Source organism: Zosterops lateralis (genome assembly GCF_965231275.1).
Source record: "Zosterops lateralis genome assembly, chromosome: Z".
Lineage (NCBI taxonomy): Eukaryota > Metazoa > Chordata > Aves > Passeriformes > Zosteropidae > Zosterops > Zosterops lateralis.
This window is the reverse complement of record NC_139800.1, coordinates 47124508-47145881: the sequence shown is the minus strand read 5'-3', so window position 1 is coordinate 47145881 and position 21374 is coordinate 47124508. Positions and strand designations below refer to the sequence as shown.

Genomic DNA, 21374 nt, shown 5'->3' with positions numbered 1-21374 from the left:
CAGAGCAGGTGTTTGAGTTACTATGTTCTCACAAAGTCTTTCTGTGTAGCTTTATGAGCCTCAGCTCCCCTTGCCTCAGAAGGATTTGAAAGGTGAAAATAAAGGTAGAGGAAAGATATAGAACTTCTTCTTTCCCGTTTTTAGTCAGAAAGTTACTTTGACTATCGAGGAATGATTCTTAAAACTTGTGGAAGATACAGATTTGACTTAATCAGTTCATATGGAAATAGAATTTGTGGTTTCCTTCTCTATACAAGAGTTTATATCAAGTTAAATAATCTAATACGGAATATTTAAATTCTGCTGTGGGCAGAACTTGATGAGGTCAGTGATTTAACTGGATGGTTTTAATTTTTTTTACTCTTCATCTTCTCCTGGAAGCAAGTAGGTTCCTCTTTCACTAATCTCTTTAAAGATAAGGAAACTTATTTTGCTTTTTGGTGCCCTCTACTGATGCGTGTTTGTCAGAACATTGAAAACTGGTGCTGGGTTTGGCCTTTAATAGCAGTGGCTACTAACATCAGCTCTTTTAAGAGCAGTGGGAAGGGTAAAGAGAGAAAGGAAGCCCTTTTACACCTTGAGTGTTTTGCTGTTTTCCTTCCAGCCAGTTTGTCTGGATTGCACTCGAACTGTACCTCACCTAGAAAGTAGAAAAGTAGGTAAACAGCATAGATCTGACTTGCATAGTGTCTTCTGTTGGCATTGTAGCAGTAGAAAGACGGATTGCTTTGCTTTTCTCCTTTCAGGAAAATAGGGATAATCTTTCTTTAGTGTCTGCAGTTCCTGGTTCTCAGTAAATACATTCCAGGTTTGCTGTCTCAGAATTTTTTATTTTCTTGTTTATTTTCAATAACTTTGCTTTGTTTGTATTTCCCACTACTCCCTCAGGTACTACAAAAATGCCTAGTGCTTCATGTGAGTACCACTACATAGGCTGTACTTGGCTGACTTTCTGGAGGTAGCTCTTTCATCTTATCAGTCTTGCAGTCTTTTGTTCCTGTTGCAAAATCTGTGAAGACTTCTGTCCTAGAAAAACTCAGAAATTTCATTAAGTCAGTTCCATTCTCTCTACAGAACCTCTTACCTTAGCCTTATGGTCTGTCTTTGCTAGCTTTGTTAATTTCTGATGGAAGTGGTGTTTTGTTGTTTTTGTTTTTCGTTTTTGGTCACACTGCAGTAACAGTAAATTGTGTGAGAAGGGATGTGAACATTCATGGCACAATTTATGATGCTGCTGAACAGATGCTCTGTCTAGCAGTCTACTGAAAGCTTTAAGAGATTGCTTTCTAGACAAAAAAATAGGACTTTTCTTCCTTATTCAGGTTCTTTAGACGGCCTGTGTGGGGACTATTCTTTAAACCACATTTGTGATGTGATGAATATTTTTGATGAGCTGTATTTTCAAAATCTGATTCTTGGAAATTATTCTCTTGCAAAAAGATGTAAGACTATTTTGTTAGCAAGTATGGAAGGGAGACAGTTTTGATCAGTCTTCTGTGTTTGTGTCTTGGGAAAATACCAGAAGTGAATATAAAGCAAGATGGGAAATCGAGAGATGGGATACATAAAAGACTAGAAAATTAATTTCAATTTGTATTCTGGAAGGAACTTGTAAAGACTTATAAGTTCCAAGTGGATGAGTATGGAATTGGGAAAAACACTGAGATATGGGCACGAAGGACCTGGTAAGACCAATAGGCATTTAGCCATTTTGTATGTGAAGCTCTCCTGAGCATAGATTAGAGATCATATGTGATGCTTTTTTCCTCTTTATTTAATTTCCTTACTGTATCAGAGAACAGCCAGAACACTTTTTCTCAAATTCAAGTACTAGTATAGTATTTGTATTCTTTGGCTCTGCTTTCTATAGGTGAATGTTTTTGTGCATCTGTTGTTTTGTTCCACATTAGGCAGGGCTTGAGAATGTTTTAAAGAAGGACACATCTCACCAGATTTCTTACATGATTTAAGTTCTTAGTGTCTCTTTTTTTCTCCTGATAAAAGGTGTGAGATAAGGTTTAAGAAATGAGTCAGCAAATTGTGCTTATTTGAGTGTGTTTGGGGGAGCGAGGCATGTGTTCCTTTGCATATCATCTAATGTGTATCATGTGGTTTGTTTTCTATTGACCTTCCTTTGACTTTATGTGAGACTAACCTTATTTTCTAAAGTAAATGAAAAGATCTAGAAAAGTAGAGGCTATTTTTTGAAGCTGAGGACCTGCAGTGTTGTGTCATATATTCCTTATTTTAGTTAATTTAGCAGAAAATGTCAATCTTTCTTGGTTTTGTCATCTCAAATTTGTCACTCACATTGAGGAGTGAGTTCTTTACCCATTACATGACCTGTTTGATGACAGCCTCCTAATCTGTGTTTTGTAGGGGCAAAGGAACCACCCACTGCTGCAGTAGTTAATGTATTTACAGTGTCTGTATTGAATCTGACACATGTAAAGAAGAAAGTTCTGCAAGCTGCTAATGGTAAAGGTGTTCTCAAATCCCAGCTGTAGAGAAGAACATTTTTTTCACTAAGCTTTTTAAAGCAACTCTTTCTAATTTATCCAAGCTGTTAATAAAAACTAAATGATGTGTGTATATTTAAATCAAGTAGTCTTTAATATGTAGCACATAGTCTAAATAGGATGAGCTTTGAAAAGAGTAGAATCATTTAGGTTGAAAGAGACCCATAAGATCATCAGTTCCAGCCACTGACCTCCTACTGTCAAGTCTGGCACTAAATGACTAACCTGTGTCTGTACATCTCTTGTTACCTCCAGAGATGGTGACTCATCTAAGCAGTTGGAAGCCTGTTACAATGCTTCATGATCCTTTCGGTGAAGAAAATTTTCCTAATACCTGATTTAAACCATCTGTGGTCCAAACTGAGGTCATTTCTTCTTGTCCTATCACTTGAATACAGATCAACTCCCACCTTGCCTTTTTTTCAGGTAGCTGTTGAGAGAGACAAGGTCTCCTGAGTCTCTTTTCCTCCAGGTTAAACAATCCCAGCTCCTTCAGCTTCCCACAAGGCTCATGCTCCAAACCCACCATGTTTGTTCCAGCGCCATAGTGTCCTTCTTCTTGTGAGGGGCCTGGAAATGGATGCAGGACTCAAGGTGTGGCCTCGCCACTGCTGAGTATGGAGGGACAATCCCTGCCCTGCTCCTGCTGGCCATTCAGCCAGTTCTTTACCAAGGAAAGAGGGCATTTCTCATGAACAGCCATGACCTGGAGTCCTAGATTGTGCTGTTTTTAAGGATAGTTCTGTAGTGTAAATAAATTCATTTTTTAAAAAAATAGTTCAACAAAATGCCAATCATAACATCATGCTTGGTGACCCACTGTGTCCAGCCATAGGTGATGAAGAGTTTACTTGTCCTGAACTGTGTGAAAGGCAGAGTAAAGCCTTGGTGTTTACTTCACCTGTGAAAATTTGCTTTTATGTGGAAAATTCTGTAGAATAAGGAAAGAATAAATGAAGTATCATAAATAGAAGAACAGAACTGGTGCACAGGGTGAGAGAAGCCCTGCTTGGTGTTGGAGGCTGCTGTGAGAGTTAAGGACAAGGATTGCAGTTTTACTGTGGTCATTTGGGATGTGTTTTCTCCCTCATTCAGTGGTATCTCCCCAGAGAAGAAGGAAATTGAAAAAGGTAGACCTTAGAGTGCCTTATTCTTAGAATTAAGTATCTTGATGTTTGAATTTTCAAGCCTGTGTTTAAATAAAACTCTTTTAAGCTGTATCTTTTAAGACTTGCTTCTCTTGGTTTTTTTGTTTTGTTTTGTTTTTGTTGGGTTTTTTTGGGGTTTTTTTTCATTAATACCAGTGCGAGTATATTGAAGAGCATTCTGTTGTTAACATGACAGTTTGGTTGTACTGACCGGGTGAGTAGGTATGTAGGTTTTTATGGATTCATTGTGTAGTTCCTGAAATGGATGAAGGGTATTTGTTGGGGCTTCGAATTTCTAGCAATACAGAGAGGCTGAAGCAATGTAGAGAGAAAATCGTGGTATCAACTGCGAAGACGTAAAACTACATTACACACAGAAATTTTTAACAGTATGGTGTGCTGACCAGATACTTCCATCTTTTGTGATGGAAGTATTGTGATGACAGGCAACAACTGTGAAGGCACCCGAGTATGAATATGTGTTACTGTAATAGAGGTCTAGTTATTATGCCAGTAGTCCTCTCACTAGGAACAGATTTCAAATGCTGACTTGTCCTTGTGCCTATTGGGGACATCAATTATATTAGTGTGAGTCACATTTTTATTGATGTAAATGTTTGGATGTTCTTTTGATGATTTGTCAGCAAATACTGTCAACATAACGTCAGTTGACACAACTAAAAGATTTCGGTCTTCAGTGCTCAAGTGATAGCTTGTCCATTTACATATGGTGTGTTTCATATATGTGTTTGCATACCTGTGTGCATCTATATATGTGTAGTTTAATAGAGGGGAAAAATATTAAAGTGGAAAGATTGTAATTTTGATTTTTACTCATAACGAATATCCTAATTACGCTGTCTTCACGGGGTACCTGTGTTGTTGGTTTCACGTGCCTAAATGGCAAAATTATTAGTGAATACACACTGAATATGCAAACCATGTGTAGAATAGACCTTGCTGTGAAGCAATTTTGACCCAGATTCTCTTCAGAGCCCTTACCCCATCAAAGCAGAAAGAGCAGAATTGTTTTTAAAATTGAAAACATGATCTTTTTCAGATGTGCCTATGCCTGAACCCCTTGTCTTGGTTTCCCCACTTCACTCTTGCCCTGGCATCATTTTAAGTATGTCAATTTCAGCACATTTTATGATACTTAAAGAAATTTTTTTACAATAATGAATACATTCTAATGGTACACGTGCAAAATTTAGTGTGTTTCAGCTTTGTATATAGGAAAATGAGTTCTCTTTCTATCATTATGTGATTTTAATTAAAAAATTGTCTTCTGTTTACATAGGAAAGAGAGAATCAGGACTCTGTGAAGGCCCAGAGATAGCTTTTAACACCATCACCTAAAATGACACTTTCTATAATGTGTAAGGTGGTACAGATGGCAAAACGTGGACATTTTACCTCAGATCTTGGTAGACATTTTGGAGATTGACTGATAGAAAATTATCAATGGAAAATATTTTTTTAAATCTTTTTGGATACCACTACTGATTGTTGCATAACTCTTTCAATTTTCAGTTTTGAGAAAGCTTGAAATGTTTGCTATCACACTACATAGTAATTACAGGGAACATCTGCAGAAATAGCTCAGGTTTTTTCCATTTTCTATCACACATACCACTGACAAAGTTGAATTGAAAACTGAGACCATAAATTGGAATTTTAAGGTGAAATTAATATTTTTCCAGAAACTGGATTTTTTTTTGATAGAAAGATCATGACATTTGATTGGTGGTTTTGGATTGAGTTAAAGATTTCCTTTCACAAAAAATACAATGATGTGATACAAAAATAAAGACTTGCTAACATCTTTGTGTTTGGAGTATTTAAAGTGCTTTGATTCATTCCTGCAAAAAATGGTTGCAAGACCTGTTCATATTTCAAAGGTTTGTTTGCATGCAGCAAGTACTGTAAGCAGCAGCAAATACTAATAAAATTCCATTTGAAGAACTTTGAGATGGTTGTGTGCTGCCTTGGTTCTTAAACCTGCTTCAGTATTAGAAAAGGAGTTGCAAGAAATGGATTTTACTGTCCATCTTGTATGAACAGTAGAGCTTGAAAATAAGAAACATGTAGTCTTATTAAAACAATTATCTTCTTTTTTTTTTAATGCTGTTGAGTCCTGCAGTGCTAAATATGATGCTAATATTTTTACGTTTTTCTAGTGTTTTTGTGCAATTTAAATTCATGCACAGCAAAGTAGTATTCCAGTGTTTGGAATGAGAAATTGATATCTAATAATCAAATTCTTAGGACTGTTTAAAGTAATTACTGTGTGAAACTTCAGCAGTTTCAGATGTAGCTGTCTCCTAATGTTATTTTTTGTGTATCCTAAACATCCAGTTAAGTGAGAAATGCATTTCAGAGAAGAAACTGATGCAGAGAAAACATTGGAAAAACAGAAATGTCAATCTGATGTAGAATAAGCAACAAATTAAATATTCAGCTTATTAATGGTCTTTTGGGCATAAGTAAAGCAAGTCTTTATTGGACTGTCCAGTATGTCAGTGTTTCTTTTGTAATAGGAGCCCAAAACTGCACACTAGATGCTTTCTCCTAGGGCTTTGGCAAGAATTCTCTTATTTTGGCCTTTCTTGCAATCACCTGGTTTTTTTGAAACAGTTCTGTACTATTGCTGTGTGATTTGCTATTGCATGCCTCAGGTTTTTACAGATAAGCGTTGCATAGAGGATTCATTGTCAGTTCTGATTGCTGAAGGACAAGCTGGCTTTTTTGCCCACTGTCAGTAAATAATAAATTAATCCTGTTGCCAAGAGTGAATTACGGATGGCCAGAAAGATTACTGGGGCATGTTCTTGGTACAGTTGTTAGCTGCAGTTACAGCTATAATTGATATAAGCCACGTAATTGAGATATACCATCATAGTGTTGAAAGACAAAAAAATGAGATGAACTTGCATCTTCTTTTTACCATGTCTGGTAATGTTGCTCTTATTTTACAAATTATGTTTCTTTTACTAAATTGTGGAAAGTTCTGCTATTCCGCTGTCAGAAGGACTCTTTAATTCACATAAATTACTAGGAAACCTGATGTATGTATATATAGCTGCTACAGAATTTTGTACCAGCAACCTGACATGGCTATTAAACAGTGGTTTCCATCTTAAGATGTAGTGGCTAGTTTTCTTCTTGCCATGTGATTGTATTTCAAAAGCAAGTTAAAGAAAATATTGTAGGTTTGTTTTCAGAATTATGTGCCTTGCTAAGCACTATTCTGTGTGAATTTAAATACTTTCTTCATAACAGAGATGTCGCCAGGAAGGTGAGGTTTTTTTTAACTGCCTTTTTTTTCCTGTGGCTATAAGAAACTGTTAGTGTCATACTTACTGGTTTTTGTTCTCTGTGGAATTTTCATCCCAAGTATTAATTACAGGTTGATTTTCTTAATTCTTGACAGTGTAAGAATTAAGAAAAAAAAATCAAGAAAAAAGTTCTGAAGTGCAGACAGAAATTATCTTTTTTGAATACTCAGATGTATTGGATGTTCAGTGGGGAGCTGTAGATACTCACAGGGATACTTTGTGTCTCAAGGGTACTTCTTGAAGTACCCGGAAGTCCTATTTGAGTTGCACTTTGTTCTTTCACAGGAAAAAAGCTTCAAAAGATTTTGTGTTTAGCGTTACATGAAAATTCAGCTGCAGAATCACAGTGGCTGAAGTTGGAAGGGACTTCTGAAGTCATCTGGCCCAGCTCTCCTACTGAAACAGGACTAGGTAGAGCTAAGTGCCAAGGACCATGGCTTTTGAGGTAATCCAAGGAGAGAGGCTCCTCAGCCTCCATGAAACTTGTGCCAGTGCACAATCACTCTCCAGAGTAAAGAAGTGTTAGTCGTGTTCAGATGGAGCCTTCAGTGTCTCACTGATGAGATAGCTCTGAGGCTTCTCTTCCCTAGGCTGATCAGTCAGTCCAAGGCTGTCTCAGTCTTTTTTTACACAGGAGGTGCTTCATCCTCTCTGCGACCCTTTATTGGACTCTCCAGCATGTCAGTGTTTCTCTTGTGGTGGGGAGCCCATAACTGCACACAGTACTCCAGATGCTATCTCCTAGGACTTTTGAAAGAACTGGCTCATTTGGGGCTTCTGTTCAGTCACCTGCTAATTGAACTCTTATATTATCTCCAAACTGTTTATTGAAACAGTTTGCAGATTGGGGAAGGTCTATGTTTCTTTGCCAATTTTTTATTAGACCAAATTCATATTTCCCTAACTGTTCCTTCATAAGGAAATTGTCTGCGATGTGCCCAGACAGCCACGTTTCCAAGTTGTGTCCTGGTTACAACTCTGAAATCAAAGCTTGGCTAGAAAAAAAAGTCTCTGAATATTATTGATAGAGTAGTTTTAAAATTTGATATTTTTTTTTTTAAACCCATGAAGCATTATTTACATTCTAGGATTTATATCCAGTGCCTGGAGGATGCTGGGTGTGGACATCAATATTAGGATTTTTATTTTCTCACCATGTATCCATTTACCTTGACTTTATGACTGTGTTATACCAAGATAATGCTCATCATCAACAGCTGTTAACAGTTTGCAGTTTTTAACTAGCAAAGTCACTGTATCTGTTCTCTTCATCTCTTCTAAGATGTTCCCTTATTCATGAAAAGAGGTATAACAATTATGTAAATGGTAGTGAGTTGAAACAAAGGTTCTGAATCCTGCTTAGCTTGCAGAAGTTGAACAAGCAGTGTTACATGCTCTAGTTGGACTGGCGCACAGTTGGTAGGATGAAAAATATCACTATGTTGGCCAGTGCAGGCAGCTAAGCCAGCAAAATTCTTTGGGCAAATCCAATTATAGTAGCAAAAGATTCTTATTCTGGTGTCAGCTTAAGTTCCTCTAAAGAGCTTTTGCCAGTGAAAGATATGTGTCATTAGAGTATGATTCTGCTGGCAAATCTTTAGACATGGACAGGTCCTTTGTCATGCAGCTTTGAGTCCAACTGGATAATCCTTGTTTATTTTGTCTTGAAAAAAGCACATCAGTTAGGCCTGGAAGTAGTCCACTTGTTCATAAAATCTGTTACTTTTTGTCACTTGTGGCACAGGGCTTTTAATTTACTGTCTGATAGTTGCCTCTTATGGTAGCTCCTTTCTGGTTTTATTTAAAGCTAGAATTTTAAGAATATATTTAAAGGAAGTGTCAAACTTCATGGTCCTCAAGATCTTTTCATCTCTCAGCTTACAAGTTAATATGATGCCACTTTTTTCGTCCTGGTGGGTTTTTTAGTTCCATTTTTTTCCCTCACTGCTACACAAAATGTAGATGTGGTTCCCCCAGGAATAAGGCAGGGCAATGAGCATGTGAAAGCTTTGGATTTCATGAGAACTGAGAGTTATCAATGTGGGAGCTCTGGGACACCAATGTTAATCAAATGGGACCCTGATCAGCAGTGAAGCTCAAGGGAAAGCACAACAGGGAAGGATGATAAAACCTGTGGTTGTTAACATGCAATATATATGCAGTGTCCTGTTTTGCTCATTAGGGAACTGACTGATGCAGTGCAGATGCTGCTGCCTGGATTCCAGGATCTGCAGCTGGCCTCTGTCATGTGCACTGCTGCTAAAGCGCATACAGATGGGGGTGTGTGAACTATCCTGGTTTATCGTGGCAAGAAGATAAAATGTCCTTTGGACTTTACATACCCGGATGGAAGAGACAAACCTTCCTGATTTACCATAACAAATTCTTCTCACCCTCTACACCAACCCTTTGCCTTTTCATTAAATATTCTTGTTTATAGCAAGGTGGACATATAAACAACAAATATGTTGTTTATTCCCATATTCTTCTTAGTTTTTACTGTTTTCAGAAGTAATCTTCCTGGATGGACAGAGTGGTTACAATTGTGCTCTGTATTGTTTCTAGGAGAGTTTTGTGATCTGTGAGTGGAAGCAGAGACCATCAGCTCATGTAAGTTGTGTCTGGTCAAGGAACGTCTGAGTGTCATAAGGGGATAAAAAAAAAAGAAGTAATAAACAGGAACATTTTAAGGCACAAATCTGTTTAACCAAAAAATAAGGGAGGCAGATAAAAGGACGTAACCTAATCAGTCACTAATTGAAGAGGGCACGTGGAATATAGGAATGTTTATTTCAGTGAGATTATTTGATTTTAGACCTCATCAAGTGGCATTATAAGGGAAAGGAGGAAGCCATAAACAAGATACGGAGAGAGACGCAAACCTGCCTAGCAAACTTCATGGAGACAAAGATAAGAAATAAAACCTGATCTGTCACACAACAGATGAGCTATCAGAAAAGTGCACACAGACAAGGATTCTGTGATTGATAAGGATGCAAACCTGAGTTTCCAGGATGTTGGGGCAGGTCAGTGAAACTATGCCATCTGAGAAGGTGATTTGCAAGGGAAGAGTGTTGGGAAAGGGACAAAACTGGGCCAGAAAGAAAAAGGACTGATAGAGGTAAACTGGCCAGTCTTAACACTTGTCTGTCTGAGCCCTGTGCCTGATCCCTGCAGTCTGTCCTTTTTTATTAGGTCTTTTCTTAACTGCCTTGCCTCTCTATGTAATTCCACTTTTTATACCATGTGTGTGAGTGCTACAGGGGCTAGGTGAGACCAGCTTGACTAGAAACGAGGGCAGCAACCTGGGTTGTTGGCACCAGCTAGTTTTGCAGTGCCAGTAGTGGAAATGAGTGAGACTTTTGGTGGCAGGAGCTGGAGGGGCTGTAGCTATCTGAATTATTTTGTTGGTTTCCTACAGACTACGGACTGTAGTGCCAGCTGCAGGGGAGTTGTGTGAGCTTGTAAACTCTACCTTGTAAAGCTACACTTAAGTTAAACTTCTGCCACTGCTGCTTTCTGTGGGAGAGATGGAAGGAGACAGTAATGCTTACAAAGCCATCTTGGCTGCAATGGCTTCATCACATAGATGATTTCCCTTGGCTTTTGGGTTGTGGGGCACAGCTCTTCCAGAGCTTACTCGACCTAGGCCAAAAAATGTACTTATGCTTAAGTTGGTCTTGGATTATGAATAAACCAGTGCATTTGGATGTAACTGTCTGTTCAGCCCAAGAGTTTACTGTTATTGTAGGTAGATCAGACTAAGAGAAATGTTGAAATGTAATTCAAATTACAGTTGTTAGAATTGTTGGAGCAGATAGGGTATGCAGAGTACTCAGCTTATTAACCCATTAGAAGCCTATAGTTAAATTTGAAAATTATTATAAATGTTGATGTTTACTTCTATCATGGGGAAATATAATCTCCTTTTCAATATGCATTCATGAAAAGAAAACATGCAGCTGATGATTTCTGGTCAGCCTGGTCGGGTTTTATAGGGTATACCCATCAGATTGTCCTTGTGTAAAGCCTTCTATGGGATAGGCATGAGAATACCCCTGAAGTATTAATTACTTCTAAAATACAGGTCTTTTGTGGGCTACATGATAGATGTAGTTTATTCTCTGGATTTGAGATGTAGAGTATGGAAAGGAAAGAAATAAAGTTTCTTGTTTTTCACAGGACCATTACATGGAAACATACAGGGAGTTGGAGAGGAAGGTGATTTTCAGATATTTGCAGGAATTGCTTTGGTAATAATACTCTTCTGTGATGGTTAATAATCAGTGTGTGGCTGCAGTATTTATAATTTTACTGGAAAAGGACAGCGAAAAAGACACACCTCAAAAGATGTTGTCTTGGTGAAAATATCTAGTTTTTCCCAAATAAAATGGAAGAGCTTTCAGATGAACCATTACTGCAAGAAACATATACAGAAATAGAACAAACACTTCTAACATGTTTTACAAAGAGACATACTCTTGGTTCACCTTTATTACCATTATACTTAGGAGAGTTTATGGAGTTACACAGATGAGAATGAGACAAAACTATACTAGGTGTGCCAACAAAATGATAACTTTTGGGGATGTCAGTGGAGTGCTGACTTCTAGGGACGAGATTCTAGGTTTTAGTGGCCTGACATATGCTGCTTCTTTTACTAGTAACAATCTGATGTAACTAGTAACTTTGTTCTGATACTGCTTCCTTTAAATAGGAAGCAATCTCTGTTCCTGTTCATCCTGCTCTTTTGGTTCAGTATTTTTTAAAGAAGGGCAGTGGATTTATCTTGTTGGTTAAAAGCTAGGTAGACTGTTTTTGATGGCTGCCATCCAGTCTGTTCTTGTGTGTTGACATGAGAAAAATACATAGCACATGGCTGGGAAAAGTAGCAGTAGTCCCAGATAATATTTTGAGTACTAACAAGAAACAGTAAGAGTGATTTGAAATTTGGAGAGCTCCTGTCATTGTGGAAAGTATCATGTTCCATGAATAAACTACTGAACTTAATGACTAATAATAATGTAGACTGAAAAAACATACTGTCAGCATATAGTTATTCCACATGCTGATTGAAAATAACATGAAAACAAGATTATACAGGATATGTGTCTCTTATTAGCTCCTTGTACTTTCCTGTGTGCTAGTATTATCTTGATAAAATTACCACATGAGAATTGGTTTCTTAATGAAAACTAAGACAAGACACCAATTAATTAGGTTTGTATTGGGTTTTTTTTAATAACATCTCTTTGCAAATAAGTTGAATTTAGCTTTAGGTTCGTTCTTTTTAAGTACAAAAGAAGACCCAATTACATTTCAAATCTCTGTACATGTAGTTCCAAAAATTATTTTACCTTTATTTTCTTTCTAATGGGAAACAGTTCTGAGTAAAATTACTGTTGCTGACTGCAGAGGGCAGTTAGCACTTACGGAATTTGAAATATCTATGAGAGTAATCTGGAGTGATGATGAAGGCAAACTACTTAGGAGTTTGCATCTCTACAGTCTTTGAAATGGTGCACTCCTGATGCAAAAGGAAAACAATAATAATAATATTAGAAGAATTCTTTTTCCTAAGTAGACTTCTTTTTCTGGGGCAGCATATATTAGTGTTAATGCTTAGGAAGGGTGGCACATTTAAATTAGACAGTAGCAGTGGAAGATCTCCAGCCAAAGGCATATATAGATTGTATTAGACAGGTGTGGTTATTGTATTTTTTTGAGTTTGTTTTTTTTTTTTTCTGCCTACTTCACTAAATCCACTTTTTCCTTCCTCCATTTTCTTTTGCACTCAGAAAATTCCAGCATATCTAATTTAGCAGCATTTTCATTACCTGTCTTTGTCTTTGAATAGGCTTAGTCATCATGGTGTAAAAAATTGGGCCACAAATCATCCTTCTCTGACTCTTGTAGCACAGTTCCTTTAAGGTTTGTTCTTTGGCAGTGTTGTCTGAAATCTAATAAAATATGTGTTTTCATAGAAGCTGTGCTCTCAAGGCACTTACTGGCTATCTCTTCCAGTTTTTTTGGTGTTGAGCTTCTCAGGGCAAGTAGCCTTCTGGAAGAATCACCCTCTACCTGGACATCTACTGTCATGAACCATCAGGTGCATACCTGCCTTTTGACCTATTTTTCTCTAAAAAATTAAAGTGCAGATGGTTAAGGAGTTCAGAAGAGATTGAGCAACAAACAGAGATGCATGCATTATCAGGCTGGTTCCCTAAGGAAGCTGCCAAAATACAGTAGGGGAAAACTACAATCTGTGTTAAAGTATGTGAAAGCAAGAGACTGAAAAACTCTAAAATTTTGTAAAAAATGGCCACAAATCAAACAGAGGAAAAATACCTTTTTTTTTTCTTCAACACCTGGACAGCACTTCTGGTTCTTAAAAGAGTGTCCTTGCACTGAGAAGAACACTGGAGTACAAACTGTATGTCGATGGAAACCTACCGAGGAGCAACTTAATAGAGTTCAGAAAATAAAATGCCCCTGTGAAGCTAAGGGCCCAGAGAGGTCCATAGTCCCGTCTACAATTAAGTCTGAATTGAGACTTCTAACAGTCTAAGGGGAGGGAGCAGTTCTGGAACACAGAGTCGTTGCAGACAAGTTATTTTCACTGCTTCAGCTATCTGCAGTTAAATGGAAATGTAATTTCCAATTATGTAGTGCTGTGGTGGACTGAAATGGAAGTGGTGGAGTGACTGGACAAGCTGGCAGGCAACTAAATACTACAAATTTGCTTGCACTAGGAATTCTGTCTGAGAAGTTCTCATAATGCTTGGACTCAAGGATGGTTCCAGTGGTAGTTCATGTGTTTTTAGTTTTCATTTGTTCAGTTGGTGATCTCTGAAGTATGATGTGTAGTTTTCTCTATTTTCAGAGAGAAAATTGTTATCATGCCCATTAACACATGGTGTGTTTTAATTTTGGCAGAATAGTGGGGTGGAAGGAAGGGATGTTTATTGCATTTGCTGCTTGCTTCATAGGCATTGATGGGAACTTCTGAGAAGAACGACAGCTCTATGAAATTGTTTGGTAGCATGGACACACAGTGAAAAGTAGTTGTGTTCATAACTAACTGGGAAAACATTGCTTGAAGGTGAATGACCTTCACATCACTAGTACTGGAAACTTCAGGCACTGTGTAGGCCTTGTGGAATTTTAATAAAGTAGACAGGCATAACCAGAGATTGATGATTTTTCTTTTTCAGGTTATGTGTGTGAATAGTTATCATTACATGAATAACTAGAAGGATAAAGCATCTCTGTGCTGAGCTAGCAGAATTAAAATAGGCTGCAGTACAGAGCAAATGTCTGATTAGCTAAGTAACAAACCTGATAGGAAGGGGATGCAATGCAGGAGAGCAAGCTCTGTGCAGAGCTGCTTACTGCCTAGTACAGATTCCATTGCTTTGAAGACTGTGTTTGTACATCTTCCCATGCTTCTGTAGCCTGTAAATGCTAAGGCAGGAGGATGTAAAATAGGTGATGCCGTATTTTCTTTATATTACTCTTTTCTGATAGAGTTTTAATTTTGGATGGATGTTGGAATTTTTATATTTTAGTGCTGCTAAAGTATAATTTGAGTACTAATTCTTCAAGGTTAGGGAATCGGTGTTTATAAACACATTATAATGGTGAATACTTGCAGGTGCTAAATTTCATGGTGTTTAAGTCTTTAGTCTTCAATGAGTCACTCCTAATGGTAGGTGCAAAGCAATACTGAAGTATGGATTGTAATTCACTCATCTGGAGGTGGGTTTTATTTTTGTTTTGTTTTGGTTTTCTTTGCACTGGCATAGAGCGAAGACAGCCCTAGTCCCAAGCGACAACGCCTTTCCCATTCCGTCTTTGACTACTCAGCAGCATCACCAGCCCCATCACCGCCAATGCGACCATGGGAGATGACATCAAACAGGCAGCCTTCCTTGGCTCGACCCAGCCAACACCACTTCTCAGGGGAACGATGCAACACGCCGGCACGAAACAGGAGGAGGTAAGCAAGCTGTGCAGCTTGGAAAAGAGTTTTTACTCTTTCTAATTTTAGCTCAGGGAAGGTGTGTTTTGGACAGCACTGACTACATTACACATGGTAAACATGTTAACATTTCTTTTGAGCTGTAAGATAATGCAGCTGTGACTAAAAAGTTACTAGAAGTAATTCAGGCTTGTGCATCATCTTGTAATTTATGTGAAAAGTCAGCTTGAGGAAAAGTGCTCCAAACATGTTTTATTATGAATCTGATTCTCTGTTATTCTGCATTGAGGCAAAAAGTATGTAGTAAAGTGCAAGGGAAAATCTTTCTCATCAGGGTACTTTTAAAAGTATTATGAATTACTTGTGTAATATCATCATTTTCATTACAGTCACAAATATTTTTGTACTTAAAACCAATCAAAATAAAGATGAGAGATACCAGCTGAGGAAATGAGAAGGTTAACATAGTGCCAGACTGAGGTGGGTGACTTACATGTAATGGTAATTACATTACTATTGGTTTTGCCTTGTGGTGCAGTGACTTCTCAAAGCAGAGATTTTGGAATAAGTTCCAGTGGTTATGGAAGAGAGAGACTGGAACTGGGGCCTGGATGGATGATAGTCTAGCAAAACATAAACCCACGGATTTTTTTGCTATTGTAGTTAAACAGATTATCCAAAACAGAAGCTTTCATTGCCTCACATTCTGCCCCAAAAATACTGAGTCATCTTATGCAAGTTAAAACACACTGTTTCTGTTTGCTGCTAAGAAATGTTTTAGCTTGGTTTGTACTAAACAAAAAAGTGTCTATCCTTTTTCTTTAATATGAATTTTAGGCTTAAGATATATTTAGCTAGTTTTTTTCAGATTCCACAAATCAAATCTGTCAACTATAATCAGCCAGTAGTTTTTGAAGCCAAAGAGTTTAGAGCATGCTAATTTTGTGTATTTGCTTCAACTTCATGAATTTGAAATCTTTCGGTCGGAGAGGCATGTAAAGTATGCAGCTCTCAGTGCAGCTTGTCAGACTTAGGAAGACAAAAGATCAGACCTTTCATATAATTTGGTACAAGGATGCTCTGTTAGGGGTATTTGGCCCACAAAGTGATCTTGATCTCAAATGGTTTGAACTGAGATGCCTAGAATATGTGCATTTGGTAATTTTTGTTTGGTGTCCAGTCAGCTTACACAAATTACTTTGCAGTGGTCATTAACATCTGCAGAGTTAAACAGTGTGCTTAACAAGCTAAATGCTAGGTTAGCAGAATCTAGACAGTTTGCATATACTGTGGCATGGAGGATAAGAATGGAAATGTGTAAGGGGTGAATGTGCATGGGACAAGTGTCTTGACATTCAGATGCGGTTGAGTGCTACCAGGGTAGTAGTTTGTGGCTTTTTCAAGTAAGCCATTTGCAAACAGGGAGACACCTCATTGCAAAGCCTTCTTGAGTCTAACAGAAGCTGTTAGGGTGGCTGCAGCTTTATGGATGCAAACATTACTCTTTCTGGGGTCAGCTCACCCTGCTCCTGGGTAATAACACAGGTTTTTGCTCTAACAGAGACATTTGAATGTGTCTGTACTTTGTTTCTCTACACTTGAGTCAGGGCATTTTTTAACTTGAGTGCAGTGTTGCAGTTGAGCTAGCTCCAGGTCAGTTCCAGAGTAGCATTGCCCCTCGTTTCTTCTTCTAGAACCAGGATTTTTAGGAGAACCATACATACATGTTTCTTGTTTTGCAGGAGTCTTACTGAGTCTTAAGAGTTGCTCTGGAGTCATACCAGAACTAATAGCCATTCTCATGGATCAAAAGCTTGATTCCTTAAGATCATTATGAGTGTGTCCGTTATTAATGCTTTAGGTGAGGTTATGCCTATGCTTTTGAAGCAAATCCTTTGTTTTCTCTGCTTTATTTTCTCATTGCAGAATGGTTTCAGAGTCCAGGTTTTCAGCTTAACATAAGAGAAAAGGTGCACTGCAGCTTCAAATGGTCATTGAGCTCAAGGAAACAGGCTAGGGCAAGTGCAGGGAAGACTTTTGAAGTGTCTGGTGGGGACATCACTGCCCCAGTGTCATCAGCATTAACTCTTTCATCCTTCCAGTTGAATCCTGTTAGTCAGGACAGCCTCTCTTGGGTTTTTTTATAACCTGGATTTTTTTTTTTTTCATTACCTGCCTTACTGTTTCAATTTTACCGCTTGGTATCAGTGATTTTTGTACTGTGCCTAACACAAGTGTGCCCTAATTTGGTAGGTTTTTAAATTCTGATTCCCTGTAAGCAAATAAATGTTGGATTAATAAAGATAGCCTTCTGGTCTGGTGAATTTGCAGAAAGATTATTTTTGTCTAGATATTTATATATAGTACAGATAAGTTATGAATGTTAAAAGCATGATGCATGCCTGTCAGAAACAGACACGGCCATTCCAATTTATCAGTCATTGTGAAATGGGGGGATCTGTGCCATTGCTGTGCCTTACCTTTCATCTGTGCTTCCTTTCTGCCTTGTCTTGAGTGTAATTCTGAACTAAAGGGATTCAAGAATGTCTTACTGCGAAGAAATCACCCTTGTTAGAAATACTGAGATCTGCACATACTAACTGTGCCATTATGGATACCTTTTGATTGCTGTTCCTACCTCAGGATAGGAATTCCTGCAATTTTTTCACCACTTTCATCCTGTCTTTTTGTTTTAACCTGGCATTTATCATACTTACATTGTGCATGTAGTAACAGAGGATTTTTTGTGGCTATTTTCAAAGACCTTAAGCACAAGTTCATTACTGAAGTTCAATAATAGTTTAGAACCATGTCTTGACAATTATTCTGAAGTAATTTCGAATAATTCAAAAGCTGATAAAGCTGTGTATCCAGATGCTCTGAATTTTGCTGACTGAAAAGATAGTATATTTATAATTCTACACAGGAAAAATCTGGCTTTGCTTTTTACCAGAGAATGATACTTCTTCATTCATTTAAAAAGACGCTCCAGAAGTTTTGCTAGCCTTTGTTGGCTTTTTCATAATTCTGGGTTCATAGAAAAGTAAAACCAGGCATTTTAACCAAGACAGAGGCAAGACTTGTCTAAAAACTTCTTTGTCTAAGTGCTGGTGGCAGTTAAGAGAATTTCTGTTCTTCTGAAGCACTGGTGCTGTCTTTTGTATCTTTCCTCTATTTTTTGAGCTTTTCTGAAGAAAAATCCTCACACAGCCATTTTTATATTAAAGTGTTCAAACCATCTCTGTTTCATAGCAGGAAATAGCAAATTTAAAACAATCTGAAACAGGTCTCCAAACAGTAGAACATCTTCTGCATTACTAGGTCCATTATTAGAAACCATATATGCCAATTTTACCTAAGGAGAATATAGCAGTTGTATCATATTAGTAATACAGAGTGCAGCAAAAACTTCAGGAAAAAAAGCTGAATTTAAGACTAAATACTTCAGTAAGAACTTAAATTTAGGTTCTCAGTAGTTTGAAGAAAACACAGCTTGTATATTCTGCCATGGTAGTTTATAAAAATAATGGTGGCTATACATTTTTAAATTTGTTTGGGGTTTTTTTTGCTGTGTTACAGCCTGGCCTTATGCCTTCTGTCTGACCTGTGGGAATTACCATTCGTTTCAGTTCAAAGAGAGGCAATAATGTCATAAAATCTCTGCGAAGTAGGGTAGAAAAAGGTTGGCTTGAGATGTTGGATCATATGCTCACAGTAGCATCTGGGTAGCTGGTAAAGTGGTCTCACTTACCCCTAGTATGTGTTTCATGCAGCAGGAAAATTGGACTCATCCTGAGAAGTATCTGGGATTTGCCAACAGGTTGCAGGTTTATGTGATTTTTATTTGGTAATAGCAGAAGTTGTGTTTCATGTAGTGTTGGAGAGGACATATTATAAAAATGATCACAGATCTTTTTTGTCTCTTCTCTGCAGTTTGGGTCCTTTGGCCTGTTTCATAAATGGGGAACCATTTCACCCCATGTAGCTTTAATTTGCTGTTGCTTCTGGGACCTGTAACTTGTGTGTCTTTTGGAGATTGGTGTGCATGTGCTGAAAGTACTGCAAGATCATTTTGTGCTTTCAGTGCTTTCCCCTTCCAAATAAATGAGAAGCGACTTGTTCAAGACTTCTCATAATAAATTCATCACATCTGTGTGCATCATTTTCTGAATGCTGAACCTGAGCCAGTAGTCTATGGTTTCTAGCAGTTTGGCTCAAGGTAGTTACAGCTCTGCTCAGAACATACACACAACTATATAAGCATACGTAATCAAACCCTACACCTGTAGATCAGTTGCTCAAAAGAGGTGTATGCTCTGGTCTAAATTTTTCTACAGAAATTCTCCATTCTGAAATAGAAACAGTACCACGATCTTAATTTCCTGGGGTCTTCTGGAGAGAATTTTAGAATGTGCTCAGTATGTAGTGAGCATGTGAGAGTTGAAAAATTAATTTGTTTCTTCAAAGAAGTCTGCTGCTTTGTCTGCTGTCACTAAGCGAGTAATTATTCTGTGACTTGGTTGAAACAAAGACCCTGGGGAAATCTGCGATCATTTATTGAAGGATTTTTTTCCTAGATAGGATAAAGGCATGGGAATGTCATGAAGATTGCTATCTTGACTTTTGAGCACTTCTGTGCCAATCCAAGTGTCATTTTTTTAACAAGGGAATAGGCATTCTTCTCTTGGTTTCCTTAACAGCATTAAGCTATACTCAGTTAAGCATTTCCATACTGAAAAAAGTGTCATTTGTAGCGATTCTAGCAGTTCTGTCAGTAAAAAGTTCTATTCCAAACTAATAAACTCATTCTAGTAAAATCTTCCCATTTTAAAATTGCTTGATATTTGATTCTCTTAAGGTTTTAGTTATTAAGGATTTATGTCCTTTAAATATAACCTCTGATTTTTTTAATGCATTTCCAGTCCTCCTGTTCGACGTCAGAGAACAAGGAGAGATCGTTTGTCTAGACATAATTCTATTAGCCAGGATGAAAACTATCACCATCTCTCCTATGGACAGCAGCAAGCAATAGAAGAGCCTCGAGCCTTCCGCCCACCGAATGTATCTCCTCGTATGTTGCACCCAGCTGCTCACCCACCACAGCAGAATGCAGTGATGGTTGACATTCATGATCAGGTAAAGTTTTTAGAGCACAAAGAGAAAGCTGTTCAAGTGGGTTTTGGTTTGGGGGGGTTTTCCCACCATCTTCAAGATCTCTCTCCTCACCAAATAGTTCACATCATCTCATAGTTTACAATGAAAGTCACAGAGCACTAAATTCTATTTAACTTCTTACTGAGTGGTGGTTTTTGTTGAATATTATGTGTATGAAGCATTACAGTAGGCAGTGAAAAAAAACCACAAAAAGTTAACACTTTTAATAAAGAAAACTGATGCTTAACAATTTATGTTTAACAGTTTGTCCATGCACGAATTGCCGTATTTTTCTATGTCTCTGTCTCAAACTTTCGAAATGCAGTTATTTTGCCTTTGTAATTAATTTCTTGTGATAAATATGTGATACGATACTTATTAATTATACATTCTTTTTCACATGAAATACCTCACCTTAGCTTTGGAGTCATTAAACAGTTAAACTGTATTATTTAGAGATGGAATTCACAGTGCCTATAGTTGGTTGCCTATGTATCAGCAGAACTCATGATACATTTGTTCCATAACTATATTATTTGTTATTTGTTACATAACAATATATACAAGCCTAATCACTTTCTCCTTAAATTATATGAAAAAAGTATATGTAGTTGGTCCAGAAAGTAATTAATTCCTCTCTGACAGCACTTCGTGTAGAATTCTGTAACAGAGGACCTGTAAAAGAAGTTTTGGGCCTTTCACTACAAGAAGGAAATTGCATTGAATGGAGCATGTCCTTGGAAGGGCAGTGGAACTGGTGGAGGGGCTGGAGCACAGATCGTATGAGGAAGAGCTAAGGGAGCTGGGTGTGTTTAGCCTGGAGCAAAAAGGAGGCTCCAGGAGGAGTCTCTAAAACTGCCTGAAAGGAGGTTGTAAGCTGGTTTTACAAGTAACAGTACAAGAAGAAATTGCACCAAATTGCACAAGTATAGTTTAGGTTGGACATTAGGAAAAAATATTGTAAGAATTGTCAAGTATTGGAACTGGCTGCCCAGGGAAGTGGTGGAGTCACCATGCCTGGAGGTATTTAAAAGACACATAGGTGTGGCAATTACAGGCGTGATTTAGAGATGGCAGTGCTGGTTTAATGGTTGGACTTGATGAACTTATGGGTCTTTTCCAGCCTAAATGATTCTGTGATCCCGTTGAGGTAACCATTGTTGTTGTCTACCAAATTAACGGACCACAGCACAAGTACACTAGTTGCTACATAGCCATGAATAGACCTGGCTAT

The 21374-nt window shown here is 37.8% G+C and overlaps 1 protein-coding gene across 4 annotated transcripts in view; it reads left to right on the top strand.

The window, feature by feature from the left end:
• RNF38 (ring finger protein 38) overlaps window positions 1-21374 on the top strand; it is a gene marked incomplete at its 5' end in the record, with an annotated part of 113148 nt that overhangs the window by 64357 nt on the left and 27417 nt on the right. For 3 of the 4 annotated variants that reach the window (XM_083883596.1, XM_083883597.1, XM_083883598.1), the window contains 2 exons: window positions 14811-15004; window positions 19909-20122. In XM_083883596.1, the coding sequence (XP_083739722.1) occupies window positions 14811-15004; window positions 19909-20122 (408 nt within the window). The remainder of the gene's footprint in view (window positions 1-14810; window positions 15005-19908; window positions 20123-21374) is intronic. The other variant, XM_083883599.1, reaches the window with a different exon arrangement.